Below are 13,470 nucleotides of genomic sequence, written 5' to 3'. Positions count from 1 at the left end.
TCCCTTCAGCTCTCACCAGTCTTGCTGTTTCACCTGCTGAAGGTAGGCATCCCCCACAGCATGGTGCAGCCCCCCCCTCCACCATGTCTCACAGCGTGCAAGCCGCGTTGAGCACAGTTACCGCTCAGACACACAGCGTCAGGCAATTTCCTCCACATGGCTTGCGGCAAACTACGGTGGAGAATGTTTGTGAATTCCTTTTAGCAATTCTGCAATCTTACATCTTTTCTATAAAAGGCACAACTGACTACTCCACTGTCAGCAGGTTCGCCCTCCTGAGCTGTGGCTCCCTGCAGCTCCCCCAAGGACCCCTTGGCTGCTTCTTTGATTAAAGCTCTCCTCTCAGCTGAGGTCGGTGGTTGTACCCTAGTCAGCTTGCAGGACTTTCATATTCCTTCCATGTGGTGTCAATGGATTTACCCCTGCTCCTAAATATTGCGTCATTTTCTAATAACGGTGTTTTAAACTTGTCCAATTTTTTTCTAATTGACCTTCTGCTGTGTTCCTTACTGTAAATACTGTTCCTTTATAGTTTATGCTTATTCTTCACTTATGTTATCTAAAAGAAAATCTCTGAGGCCTTCACAGAGCAGCTTTGGTTAAATCTTTTTATTTTTTTTGTCTTCTTTACACCACTTTGGGTTGGGCTATCACGTAAGACCTGGAGAAAATAAGTTGAAGTTTGTGGTGGTAATATAATGAAATGAGAAAAATTGCTAAAGGTAGGGATACCTTTGAAAAGGACTGCATTGTAAGAATTAAACCAAATTAAGAGACTTATTAAGGTAGTCAGGTGGTTTAGAGAAGTGAATCTCCTGATGCTGTTGTGAAATTATGCAAAACTACTGGAGGTATGGTTGTACTCACTATTTTCATTGAAAGACTGAATTACATTTTTTTTAGTCCCTGACTGAAAAAAGTTAACTTCCTAGCAGTGTACCATCCTTCCTTTTCAGAGGATTAAATGGATTCTTGCCCCAACATGTCAGGTCGCCTGCACTGAGTTGCTGTCGATGTACTTTGAGTGAAAAATATTAGTCCGTGATGTAACGCAGTCCAAAACATTTTTTTTACAACAAAAAAATTAAGTAGTAAAAAAAAATTTTATTAAAAAAAAATGTGAGCCTTCAAAGGCTTCATATTTTACAGAATTAGGCAACAGTGAACTCAAAGGAACAAAAATAACCTTTATTATATTATGCTTTTGTTCTTTGTCTTCATCCTTCCTCCACCCAGGCTCAAGGTTATCGTTTCCTGACTTCCTGTAAAAGGGAATATGTAAGAAAATTAAAGTAATATTCATCGTGATGGAACAAATCTTTTACTTTTATGCAGCAATGTAAAGACACTTTAATAAATAAAATTGAAATATACTTTATTGTCCCTCAGTGGGGAAATTCAGGTGTACCAGCAGCAAAAGGAATGAAAGGTATGTGGAACCATGCAGATTCACACAGGGGATAAAAAATATAAAAAACAAAATAATAATAATAAACAAGAGACCATGCAGTAAGGGCATGTTTACAACATGAGAAAAAATACTGTAAAGTTATTGAAAATAGCATATACTCAAAAAAAGTCTTTTACATCTGAGTAGGGTGATTTTTAGATTAATGCAAAACCTGTATGTATGTCTATTCATAAACAAACAAAATAAAAGTTGCATTCTCGCAGACATATTTTCATGAGGTGTGCTAATAAAGCAAATTAATTCGACCTCAATCTATAAGTCGAATACATTTCTGACTAAACTGTCTCAGACTATGATACAGGTACCACGTCTGGTACTTGGATTGTCTACAGTGGTTCCCAGAAGCAGCATACCTTTTACAAGGTAAATACAAAGCTACATAACATTTAAGAACTCATGAGTTGTTCTATTACATTATTTACTCTTTTAGATAGAAACCATTCAGAAGAGAAGAGGAGTCAGAAAAACTTTGAGCACTCTCCATATAAACTGGCACCAAATCCAACTTTAACCATGTTTCAGTTGCGAGTACGAAAACCAGGTCAATATGCTAACTGCTTACTGGCAAGCTAACTATGAACACTAACTACAGTATACCTTAGTCTTTTATGTATTAAAAAACTAAAGGAACATATTTATAAGTGCATACTTTCAACTATCACTCTGTTCTGAACTCGGCCATATTGGATTTTGAGATCGATGTTGGTGAGAAACTGTTGACTTTACTAATTGGAATTTTGCACTAAATGGGCTTATCTGTAATGTTGAAACTTGAACATTTAGGATTCTGAGTCATAACTGGGTGAACAATTAAGCTGTATTCATTAACCAAAAACACAATTAGAACTTTCTTTTTTCTCAGAAAAACTCATCAAACTGTAAAATATTCAGGTTTTGTTCACATCCAGTATCCAATGTCTCTCTCCCATTGGAGTAAGATTTGGAAACTTCAGTGAGGTGATAAAAAGTTTAAAGAGTCCCTGCATTACACTTTGTTTCCAAGTAGTTAATACCTTTGAGACTACTCTGAACCTCTGGGTCAGTCCTCTCTGTTATAGAGACAGATTTCTCACCGCTTCAATGTCTCCCCCATTTTATACATACCGCTGTATGTTTTACTTTATTAACCACGTATACAGTTAATAATATCAGTAAACCTTAAACTCTGGAGAAATGATATTTGGTACTGTTTTGAAAAACAGCATTCAATCCTAGTCATTTATGCAGAGTATTTTGCTGTGGTTACATTCTAAGAAAAAAACGAGTACAATCAATTTAAGCACTGTGGAAAAATCCAACAAACAAATTTAAAATTAGTCTAGGACTTCTGTCACCAGTAGTTCATAGTGTTAAATCTTTGAAGGTGGCTAGCTTTAATTACTAAATAACAGTACAATTCAGATTTTTATTTGTAAAAAGAAGTATGAATTTGAAAGGGTTCAAGGGGTGGGAATACTTTTACATGACATTGTAACTGTTTAGCCCTACTGGTTATCTTATGTTGTTTAGGGAACTGACACCTAACCCCATTTAAGGCTTATTTCTAATATCAGTTCTGTTAAGAAGTAAATACACCCAATAAGTTTCCAGCTTCCTTTCTTAGAGCTCAACCTTTTCTCCACATAAACATCTCTAAAGGACTACTTTGTAACGCCAGATTCCTACGTACCCCGAAGTGTTCCCAGCCTTTGATTTCTTCATAGAAGGCGTCTCCTGGACAGGTCGTGCTCACCACGTCTCTGTGCCCCTGCAGGATGTAGGAGGACACCAGTCGGCCTCCGCCTACAGCGCAGGACACCAGCTGATCTCTCACCAGCCCCATGGAGTGCTGAGATGGCAGACGGGTTTGGTAGTCCCCAATAAAGGACACGCCATAGCCTCTGGAGTTTTGTCCGTACGTGTGGGCTCCCTGCCAGTGCCAGCCCCGTCCCTCGTAGATGTACCCGTCAGCGCCGGCAACAAAGCTTTAGAAGAGGGTTTTTTATTTAAAGTTTAGAGCGTACCTTTGGCTGGTGGAAGTGATCTTACGAGTCTACTGATTTTACCTGTATCCGATGTCGTCCCAGCCTCTGTCTTCTTGATGGAAGCGCTGCATGGATCGCATGTCTGCAGAGCACTGCTCAAAGGTCAAACAAGGCTCGCCGGGTGTGTGGGTGTGATGGATGAACAAGCGGGACAGAGGCAAGGACAGATTGGTGGGTGTTCCTCTGTATGGCTCAGCGCCCCACATGCATCGGGGGATGAAGGGTGGACAATCTATTAAGACATAAAGGCATCATATCTTTAGTTACAATGTTCTTTTCTTGTTCTGATGGAGAATCAGAACAATGCGCAAGTGTTTCTTTTGAATTCTTTCGGTTCCTCTGCGGTTTGATCTCATGCTCACCCATGTACATGTGAACAAAGTCTTTCAGTCCCTCCTTCATCACAGCTGTCAGCTGCCTCTTAGCCTTCACCTCCATCTTTGGGTGTCCCGCCAGTCTTTGCTGCAGCTCCACAGACTTCGCCGCCTGTTTGGCCAGCAGAGGAGGGAGGAGCAACGCTCTGAAGTTCTCCCTGCGACGTCGACTTATGAGACGCGGGGCTGCGTCCATTCCCCTGCTGTCCAGCTGGTGGCCGTAGTACTCACTCAGCAGACTGCTGAGCTTGGGAAGCTCACCGGAATTGGTTGAAACCTCCATCCCCAGTATGATGCCATCCATAGCGCCATTGACCTGAGCTGTGGTCAGCAAAGTCGGTTTGTCTGAGAGCGTGAAGACTTGAGGAGACGTTAAGTTGTCCCAGCAGCCATCGGGTCCAAAGCGATTTGCGCCAGAAGGATCGTGCCTGAGGGAAAGACCCAGGTCTCTGGCCAGAGTGAGCTGGTAGAGACCTCTCGCTCGTCCTTTGCTCTTGGAAAGGAAGCCAGCTTCGATGCCCAGGAGGACTGGTCCGAGGGCAACTGTGGTACCATCCGGGGTCAGAGCCACTCCTTCTTCTTTGGCATCTTCCAGCACCCTGTGATGCACAGCCTTGCGAAAGTACTCTGAGAGGTTAGCGGGCAGTTCGGAAACAGTAGCCTCGGCATTTGGAAGGAAGTACTGGATGAAAGCGTCATTGAGGCCAGCTGCTCTGCGCACCATCTTCAGCACAGCAGCGGGGTCTGAGCTTGGGTCCTCATCTTCTATCTGCTTTACAGCCTTGATGAAGTCCTTCATGTGGTGTGAAAATGAGGCTGGAGAGACAAACATTTATGTTTCAGTCATAAACACGTGCATGTTTTTAAAAGCAGCATTGAGGCCATTTTGAAGCTGGAAGTGCAACTATAAGTTCTCTAAAGACTGACACATGCCTTTTATTGTCCAGAAAATACAGGCCTTCTAAATCATTCTAAATGTGACAACAGCACCCCCTAGTGTTTGGTCTGTACCTGGTGTCAGCATGATGAATACTACTAATACACTCCTAAAAAAGTACAAAACTTAATGTAACTGAAGTTTGTCTTTAATATTAATGGCTTGATTTTTACCATATGACGTTCATAGCTAGTTAAAAGTTAACTGCAGGTATGAGTCGGGCTAAAAGCCATTTATATTGTTGTTAATGTTATATAGTTAAATAAGTGTGACAATGTTGAAACATTCTAGTTGTTAGAAACCATTGTTACACGTTAAAAATGAACGTATGAATGTTCTAAATTGTAAAATGGATTCTGGGCAATCTTCAGAACGACAGCTTTCATGTATTAAACCAGAAAACGATAAGAGTTACATTTTGTTGGGATGGGGAGCCTGAAAATGTTTCCTTCTTGAAAGGGGTGCTCTACGGAAAACATTAGAGGGCCACTGCACAAGGATTCCTGGGTGGTAGATTCAGGCTAAAGCTACAGCTAATTGGTTGTTTTTGGAAAAGTAAGTTTAAACATTTTTATCCAAGGGAAACATTTTAAACATCCCCTTTTAAGTTTTTAGACTGACTTCTATTTTCCGATGAAAACTAAGCTAAAGTGCCTCTTCTGGTAAAAATAAATGTAATAAACATACATTTAATTTTAAATGTTGGACTATATATTCTGGCTAGTTTGTGATATTTTCTTTCTGATTCATATTAAACTGGGCTAATATTATGTGAAAACTAGCTTCCTTGACTTATTTGAAATATATCTTTAAAACTGTTTTCTACTGTTCCTTGATGAAGCAACATTTTCCAGAAATGCTCTCATTGGGGGTCACCAAAGTATATTTCCTCCTTATTTCTGTCCTTCAAGGGAAAAAAGAGACTGACAAACAGAAATCATTATCTAAAACCTCATGTGTTTGTAAAAACACGCAGAAAAAAATTAGAACACAGAAGGAAAATCCGATCAGAGGAGAACCCAATGGGCTTGAATTTTTCAGTAAAATTTGTTGAAAACCCTCTTTTTTGCTGTGTAGCCAAATTGTTGTGATGCTTACCAATACTATTTCTAAAAGTAAAACTCTATAAGCACTTCTGATGCATAATACACTTTAATGTACAAGCAATTAAGTACAGACTCTTATGATAATTCACACTTTGTTCAGGTGAAGATTAAAAAGCAACAGATTAAATATGTATTATGCATTATGACTGTTAAAAAGGAAATCCCTATGTAATTGAAAACATTGCATGGTCAGTGTATAAAACTCCATCATGTAGAAAAGAGAAGTTCAATAAGCTTTTAGCTTCCAGATCAAAAGCTTGCAGAGTAACATCTGGTTAGGTGCCCTCTGATGCTTCAGACTACTTTAGTAAAATCATATAATGGAGATCATAATCATGCTGTTTTTAATAAAGTTGATTTTAGATTTAGTAAAACGACGTCAAACAGCGTGTTGCACTTTCCCCAACACAATTTGTCTGATGCAGAATGATCACTACAACCTAAGCGCAGTCGCTTGTCGTCCACTGAAAAGTTTCCGTGCATCATGGATCAAGAATTATAACAAATGAGCCACAGTATAATTTTATCACAAAGTGGAATCCCCATTAAAGAACCGAGAAGAAACACAAAATATTTACCTTCTGCATATGTGCTGGCCAGCAGCACCAGAACGGCCAGGGATAATTTCCACCATCTGTGGTCCATCCTGAGCTGCAAACACTTTCAGGTCCAGGCTTCAAATGTGCACATCTCTGTTGTTTCCCTCTCATTTATAGATGTCCGCCTGCAGAGTATGTGGGTGGTTATGCAACAGCTGTACAAATACTCTGAATAGATTATGTCTGCATTAAATCAACCCGCATCCACGTAAGCAATGTGGGAAACAGGGCACCTGTGAAATAAGCCATGTGTTGTCCTCAGCTATGCACTGAGAAAAACACACAGCTGACGACTCGCAACGTCCACCGCTGTCACAACGGCTCTCTGTGTGACACAGCTGACTGATGCAGATTTCACATGCAGAAATTGAACATTTCAGCAATACATCTCAGTCATCTTGTTTGTGTCATTAATGTGGCAGCTCCATTTGAAGTAATACAGCCACACCACTGTACAAATCAGTGTCACTCCTGTCTGAGGCAATAGGTACGCTGTTATTGATAATCAGAAAAATGCAAAGCTTGGCTACAAAACTGAGGAAGTTCCAAAACCGTAAAACACATGTCCGATGCAGAAATGTATATGCACACTAAGGCAATTGGTGTTCCCAATGAATGAATTCCTGTAATTTTTGTCTGTGGAGTGCCTGTAATTGCAACGTGTGCACAAAAAACAAAAATTCCCCCATAGATAGTTGCTGCGCCGGCTTGAGCAGAACAACGGGAAGTGGATGTTGTCTGGGAGATGCGTAAAATCCACTGCAGAAGTTCAGGGCATCAGATACCAAGGGCATGTGTGTTTACTGTAAGCACGGGACGCGCAGCTTGACATTTATAAGAATAACCCGAACACAAACACATGCATGGGACTTTGGAGGGGAAGTTAGAAGAGAAGCTCAAGGTCTCCTGTGGGCCTGTTAGACACGGGTGTACAGTGCCTTGCAAAAATATTCACACCCCTCGAACTTTGTCGCTTTTTGCCACATCACAACCACGCACTTTAATTTACTTTATTGATATTTTGTGTGATAAACCAATAGAAAGTAATGCATAGTTATAAATTGGATAGTAAACAATATTACATGATTTTCAGACATCTTTTTACAAATTTGAACTCAGAAATTTTTCCATTTTAACTATGATAAAATCCAGTATAATCAATTGCCTTCAGAAGTCACCCACTTAATAAATGGTGTCCACCGGAGGGTAATTTAATATAGTATCAATCCAGCTGTTCTGTGAAGTCTTAAGTGGTTGGTTAGAGAACATTAGTGAACAATCACCATCATGAAGACCGAGGAACACAGCAGACAGGTCAGGGAGAAAGCTGATGAGAAAGTTTAAAGCAATCAGGGCTAATTTATGAAACAATATCCCAAGTTTTAACCTAGAAGGCTGTTTGATCTAGGATTTGAAAATGTGAAGAGCATGGCTCAACTGCAAATCTACCAACACTTGAGTATCATTCAAGGAAAGGCAAGTTTATTTGTGTAGCACAATTCAGTACAGAGACAATGCAAAGTGCTTTACATGATTAAAATATAGGAAAACAAAACAGAATAAAAGCAAGTAGGAATAAAATGTAGAAACAAAAATAGAACATTAAAAACAGTTGGACTAAAAAAGTTGAACTAATGATGTTTCAGTAAATGATGTTTAACTAGAACAGTTGAAGGCAATCCTAAACAAATGTGCTTTTAATCTTGATTTAAAGGAACTCAGGCTTTCCGCATCTTTACAGTTTTCTGGAAGTTTGTTCCAGATCAGTGGAGCACAGGAACTAAATGCTGCTTCTCCATGTTTGGTTCTGGTTCTGGTTCTAGGTATGCAGAGCAGGCTGGAGCCAGAAGACTTGATAACACTGATAAAAAGTCTGTGATGCATTTAGGTTCTAAGCCATTCAGGGATTTATAGACTAACAGAAGTATTTTAAAGTCTATTCTCTGATGTACAGGGAGCCAGTGGATGGACTTTAGAACTGGGGTGATGTGCTCTACTTTCTTATTCAGAGAAGCAGCCAAGAGGGCCGCGGTAACTCTGGAGGAGCTGTAGAGATCCACAGCTTAGATAGACTAAGAATCAGTCCATAGATATGCATTACTGATGTGCGCTAAATGGAAGAGCCTTTATGGAAGAGTAGTTATAAGAATGTCGCTGTTGAGAGAAAGACATAAGAAGTCCATTTAGCAGTCTTCCATAGGCCATACAGGGAACACAGCAAACGTGGGAGAAGCTGCTCTGATCAGCCGAGGTCTACCAGTAAAACACAGTGGTGACAGCAACATGCTTGAGAAAGAGTCCACCTTCAGGACAACAGTCCTAACCTACAGCCAGGGAAACCATGGAGTGGTTAAAATCCTATTGAGTTGTTAATATGACCCAGTCAAAGTCCAGGCCTAAATCTGAATCTGCGGCGAGAAATTAAAACGGATGTCCACAGACACTATCCATCCAACCTAACTGAAATTAAGCTTTTTTTTTTAAAGAAGAATGGCCGGACATCTCAGTTAAAAATGTGCAAAGCTGGTGGAGACATACTTCTACAAGACCACAACTGAAATTTCAGCCACAATGGTTCTACAAATGATCAAACTAAATGTGACTGAATGGAAACATCACACCTTGCAGACATGTTGGGTAAGAAAACCAAACGCTTTACTTCAGTATTATGCACTATAGCTTTCTTTAAGTAAAATCCTTATACAATACATTGATGTCTTTGATATGTACACTTGAGGTATGTAAACTTTTGCAAAGCCCTGTACCTAAATTTAAATAATGAGCTTCATTCAGTGCTATGTTTTTTTTAATAATAATAATAATAATAACAATGTCCTGTACTTGTAAACTGTCCTACAAATCAAATATCTTAACTTATTAAATACATCTAAATTACCATTGATAATTATGTATAAAGATAAAGAATAAAAACGAGGCAAATCCAACATTCGGCTCCCGTACACTAGGTGGCGGAATACAATTTACAAACTACAAGTAAAGCTCTATTCTGTCACAACAGGAAACAGGAAGAAAGGGGGAAATCGCCTCAGCACAGCTGTTTTAGCTACAACAAGGTACGTTTATGCCTTTAAAAAGTTATTTACAGTGAGCACTTTTTTTTTAGAAATTATAGTTTCTCGTATGTTTTGATCGGTGTAAGGTCTTACAACCCGGATATAGTTCTAGTTAGGGCTGTTTCAGGGCTGTTATTTGCAGCTAGGCTGCTAACACCTAGCAGTGAGCTGCGGTTTGATTTAGGTTAAAACATAAAGTATTTCAGCGGGTTATTTGCGTCTGACTAACAACTAAACCCTTAAAGTACTGATATTCGTGATTTGATCGGGTTTTAAGCCGTGAAAAGTACTGTTCATTGTTTCTGCAATCGTGGCAAAAAGTAGGAGCGCCCTGTTTCAGAGCTGTAGGGGTTTCTGCATCAGAACAATATAAACAAAGCACATAAAACGGAACATATTCTCCACATTTATACAAAACGATGCCAAAATGCTCCCAACAGATATAATGGGTGAAATTTGCTGCTAGATCCTGCTTATTATAGAGTTTTATGAATTGATCTTCAGCAAGCGTGAAAAAGCAGCAGCATGCAGATGTGTGTTAACACAGTGCCACAAAGGAAAGACAGCAGCAGCTTTGGAGAAGCGATTCTCCAGTCTGTTATGAGCCATAAAGCCATTTAATACAACCCATATAAAGCCAATGATCCAGGAATCCACCATTCTATAGTAGGAAACATTCACAAGGATTTAGGAAAGCTGTAAATCTTCCGCCTATCATAAAGTTTCAGGTTATGCTATGCTCCAAAAAATTAAAAACAAGCACTCCGTCTCGTCCTCTACAGGTTAAAGCTAATGACAGGATGATTAGAAGAAGACCAATTTTCAGAAGACGGAATCAGAATCAGCTTTATTTGGCCAAGATTGTGAGCACAAACAAGGAATCTGACTTCAGTGTCAAGTGCCCACATGGTTCAGGGGCCCAGCCTGTGGCGGCTGGTGTTTTTGAAAATAACGTCTGTAGCGCTGACCTGACGTTAAAAGTCTAAACAGTTTCTGTGCAGGGTGTGTGGGTTCTGCAGAGATGTTAGCTGCTTTTTTTCCCTCCCTCCTGGATCTGCGAGTCCTGGAGGGAGGGAAGTGTCCGCCTTGGTGATCTTCTCTGCAGACCTAGTTGTTTGTTGCAGTCTGGACCTGTCCTGTTTTTATGAAGGAGCCAGTCATACAGTGGTGGATGAACACAGGACATATATTAGGCCAGGTTCAATATAAAAAGAGCACATGACTTCTAGAACAATATCTGTTGTACAGTTAAGGCCAAAATAGAGAGGTTTGACCATAATGTTCTGCAGCACCATGATTGGAAAAGGCTGCTACAAAACCTGTGCCTCTTACAGATGTCGAGTCAAACCATGAGCTGCTTAGCACTCCAACGTGTCTTGGTGTCAGATGTGTAGCCATAGCCAACAGATAAAGTTAGGCTATTAGTGGAAACCTAAAGCTACTCTTTAAAACAATGGCTGAAAAGGAAAGAATTAGGATTGCGTTGACCCAAGTGAGTATTTAGATCTCAACCTGATTGAAATGTTACCTGACTCCGCCAGATAGATTTGCTCCGCATATCCATCTGGAAACCTTCCGTTGAAGTAATTTTGGGAAGGGGCGAAAATACTGGTTAGCTGATTGGCCTATGTTGGTGATAGACGGGCCAAATGAACCAATCAGATTCGTCGTCGCTCATAACAGAGCGACGACGAAAACACAACCACAAGCCAAGCTACTCTTGCTGCTGCAGGTAAAGGCTCGTTAGCTCAGCAAAGAAATACTCTGTAATTCCGATAAAACTTGCTCGATAGCCACGCTAACGCTAGTTTCATCGGCTGAAGCCGCCATGTTCTTTAGACTGAACTGTCGCGCTTCTCGTTGCGTCACACCTCAACCCGCCTCAAAGCCAACGCTGATTGGACGTTCGTTTGGTGAACGGCTCCAAATTTTCTTTAACGGAGGGTAGCCAGACTGATCTGCGAGTGAAACCTTGAAAGCTCGCGAGATCAGGATGGTCTCACGAGGCTAATTGAAATGCTGTAGTGGGGACTTTAAAGAGAGCTGTGCAGATACGGATCTTTGCAAACTTTTTTAGTTAAAGAAATGTTCCTTAAAAATAAAAATAAAAACAGCCAAGATCCTGCACCATGATGTAAGTTTAGAGGAACGAATACAATAACAAAGCACTGTCCAGAAAAGTGGTTGGTGTTGTATACCTACTCACCCTCTTAGGGTTATAAAGGCTTGGTAAAAAAAAAAAAAAAAGTGGTTAAAAGCTTCTCTCCATGCTCACTTTATATGTTAGATTATTAAATGGAATAACCTGCCCCTGCACATAAGAGAGGCTCCTTCACTGCCCACTTTTAAAACTCGCCTCAAAACCCACCATTATTCTTTGGCTTTTACCACTAGTGAACTTTTAATTAGTTTTATTGTTTCTTTTAAAGGTTTTTATGCATTGTCTTTTTATCATTTAAAAAAATGTTTTAATGGATGTGTTTTAGCGTGTAGCAATGTACAGCACTTTGTTTCAGCTGTTTTTAAGCACTTTATAAATATAGATGGTACGGTATGGTAAAGTCACTTGTTTGAATAACTGCTCAAACTATTTCTGCAAGAGCTTTTTTTACTTGGTGTTCTTGTGTCCCCCTGCAGCAGTACGTGTATTAACCCGGCCCTGGCACCGTTCTCCGACAGAAGATGGACACGCGATTCACTCGAGGAAAGTCCACCATCCTGGAGCGACCTCTGACCCGGCCCAAGACTGAAGTGAGCCTGAGCGCCTTCGCCTTGCTGTTCTCGGAGATGGTCCAGTACTGTCAGAGCCGGGTGTACTCGGTGACCGAGCTGCAGACGCGCCTGGCCGAAATGGGTCAGCACGTGGGAGCCAGCATGCTGGACGTGCTGGTGCTGAGAGAGAAGAACGGCAAGAGGGAGACCAAAGTGCTGAACATGCTGCTCTTCATCAAGGCGAGGAACCTTTTAAGATCAGTCGGCGTCAAGTTGGGCTCGATAAAACTAAATCAAACATGTATTTTTTTTTTTTTCTTCTTCAGGTTAACGTATGGAAGTCCTTATTTGGTAAGGAGGCTGACAAGCTGGAGCAGGCTAATGACGATGACAAGACTTATTACATCATAGAGAAAGATCCTCTCATCAACACGTACATCTCGGTTCCCAAAGAGAACAGCAGCCTGAACTGTGCAGCCTTCACTGCGGGCATCGTGGAGGCCATCCTGACACACAGTGGCTTCCCTGCTAAGGTCACCGCTCACTGGCACAAGGGCACCACGCTGATGATAAAGTTTAACGAGTCGGTCATTACCAGGGACAAGGCTCTGGATGGCAGATAGAGACTAGAAAACAGAGCGCGGTGGTGAGGTTCTTCCTCCGGATGCTCAGAGGTCCCATGCTGATGAGACGGGATCTAATGTAGGGAAGAAAAAAAAGCGTTTTTGTTGGTTTAGTGGATCATCTTTACTGTGTTGTACTTAGTGGCATGTGTGATTGTTTGCAATCTAAATCTTATGAAACAACAAAATAAAAACTTTTCCTGGTAAATGTTTTGCTCCCTGATTTTTCAGCCAAACTTAATTTTCATCAGAACCAGTCAGGTGGGTCTTGATCGGCCTGCATCAGTGACTGGCAGGTCAATGTCTTGGAAATCAGATTTTTTTTTCTCCTAATCATTAAATACATTTGAACAAAAACAGAATTTTCAGTCGAAATCTGCATCAGTCAGAAATAAGTTACCTTAAATCAGAAAAGTATAGGAATCAACCACTGTTTTTTCTTTGTAGGATCCTAAATGACATCTGACATTTATGTTTAAATTTTGAGAGAAATCAGAAGTCACTCAAAATGGCTATTTGCAGCTCAACTCTAAATTAAAAAAAAAACAAC

The 13,470-nt window shown here is 40.5% G+C and overlaps 2 protein-coding genes across 3 annotated transcripts; one reads left to right on the top strand and one right to left on the bottom strand.

The window, feature by feature from the left end:
- Positions 1-1,086: 1,086 nt before the first annotated feature.
- pglyrp6 (peptidoglycan recognition protein 6) lies at positions 1,087-7,944 on the bottom strand. The gene is made up of 5 exons (XM_012867934.3): positions 6,491-7,944; positions 3,858-4,685; positions 3,517-3,727; positions 3,141-3,435; positions 1,087-1,262 (listed from the first exon to the last, which is right to left on the bottom strand). Exons 1-5 carry the CDS (start codon positions 6,555-6,557, stop codon positions 1,245-1,247), a joined length of 1,419 nt encoding a protein of 472 aa, XP_012723388.2. The 5' UTR covers positions 6,558-7,944; the 3' UTR covers positions 1,087-1,244.
- Positions 7,945-9,008: 1,064 nt separating this feature from the next.
- Positions 9,009-13,123, top strand: trappc5 (trafficking protein particle complex 5). Of its 2 annotated transcripts, none has more exons than XM_036148442.1 (4): positions 9,009-9,148; positions 9,531-9,585; positions 12,226-12,537; positions 12,624-13,123. In XM_036148442.1, the coding sequence occupies exons 3-4, from the start codon at positions 12,268-12,270 to the stop codon at positions 12,918-12,920; spliced, it is 567 nt and encodes a 188-aa protein (XP_036004335.1). In that variant the 5' UTR covers positions 9,009-9,148; positions 9,531-9,585; positions 12,226-12,267; the 3' UTR covers positions 12,921-13,123. The 2 variants fall into 2 exon arrangements, with proteins under 2 accessions (XP_036004335.1, XP_012723278.1); XM_012867824.3 differs by having other exon boundaries at positions 9,010-9,148; positions 12,223-12,537.
- The last annotated feature ends 347 nt before the right edge of the window (positions 13,124-13,470 follow it).

This window comes from Fundulus heteroclitus, chromosome 16 (assembly GCF_011125445.2).
Source record: "Fundulus heteroclitus isolate FHET01 chromosome 16, MU-UCD_Fhet_4.1, whole genome shotgun sequence".
NCBI lineage: Eukaryota > Metazoa > Chordata > Actinopteri > Cyprinodontiformes > Fundulidae > Fundulus > Fundulus heteroclitus.
Note: the sequence above shows the minus strand (reverse complement) of the source record. Positions and strands in the feature narration are given on the sequence as shown.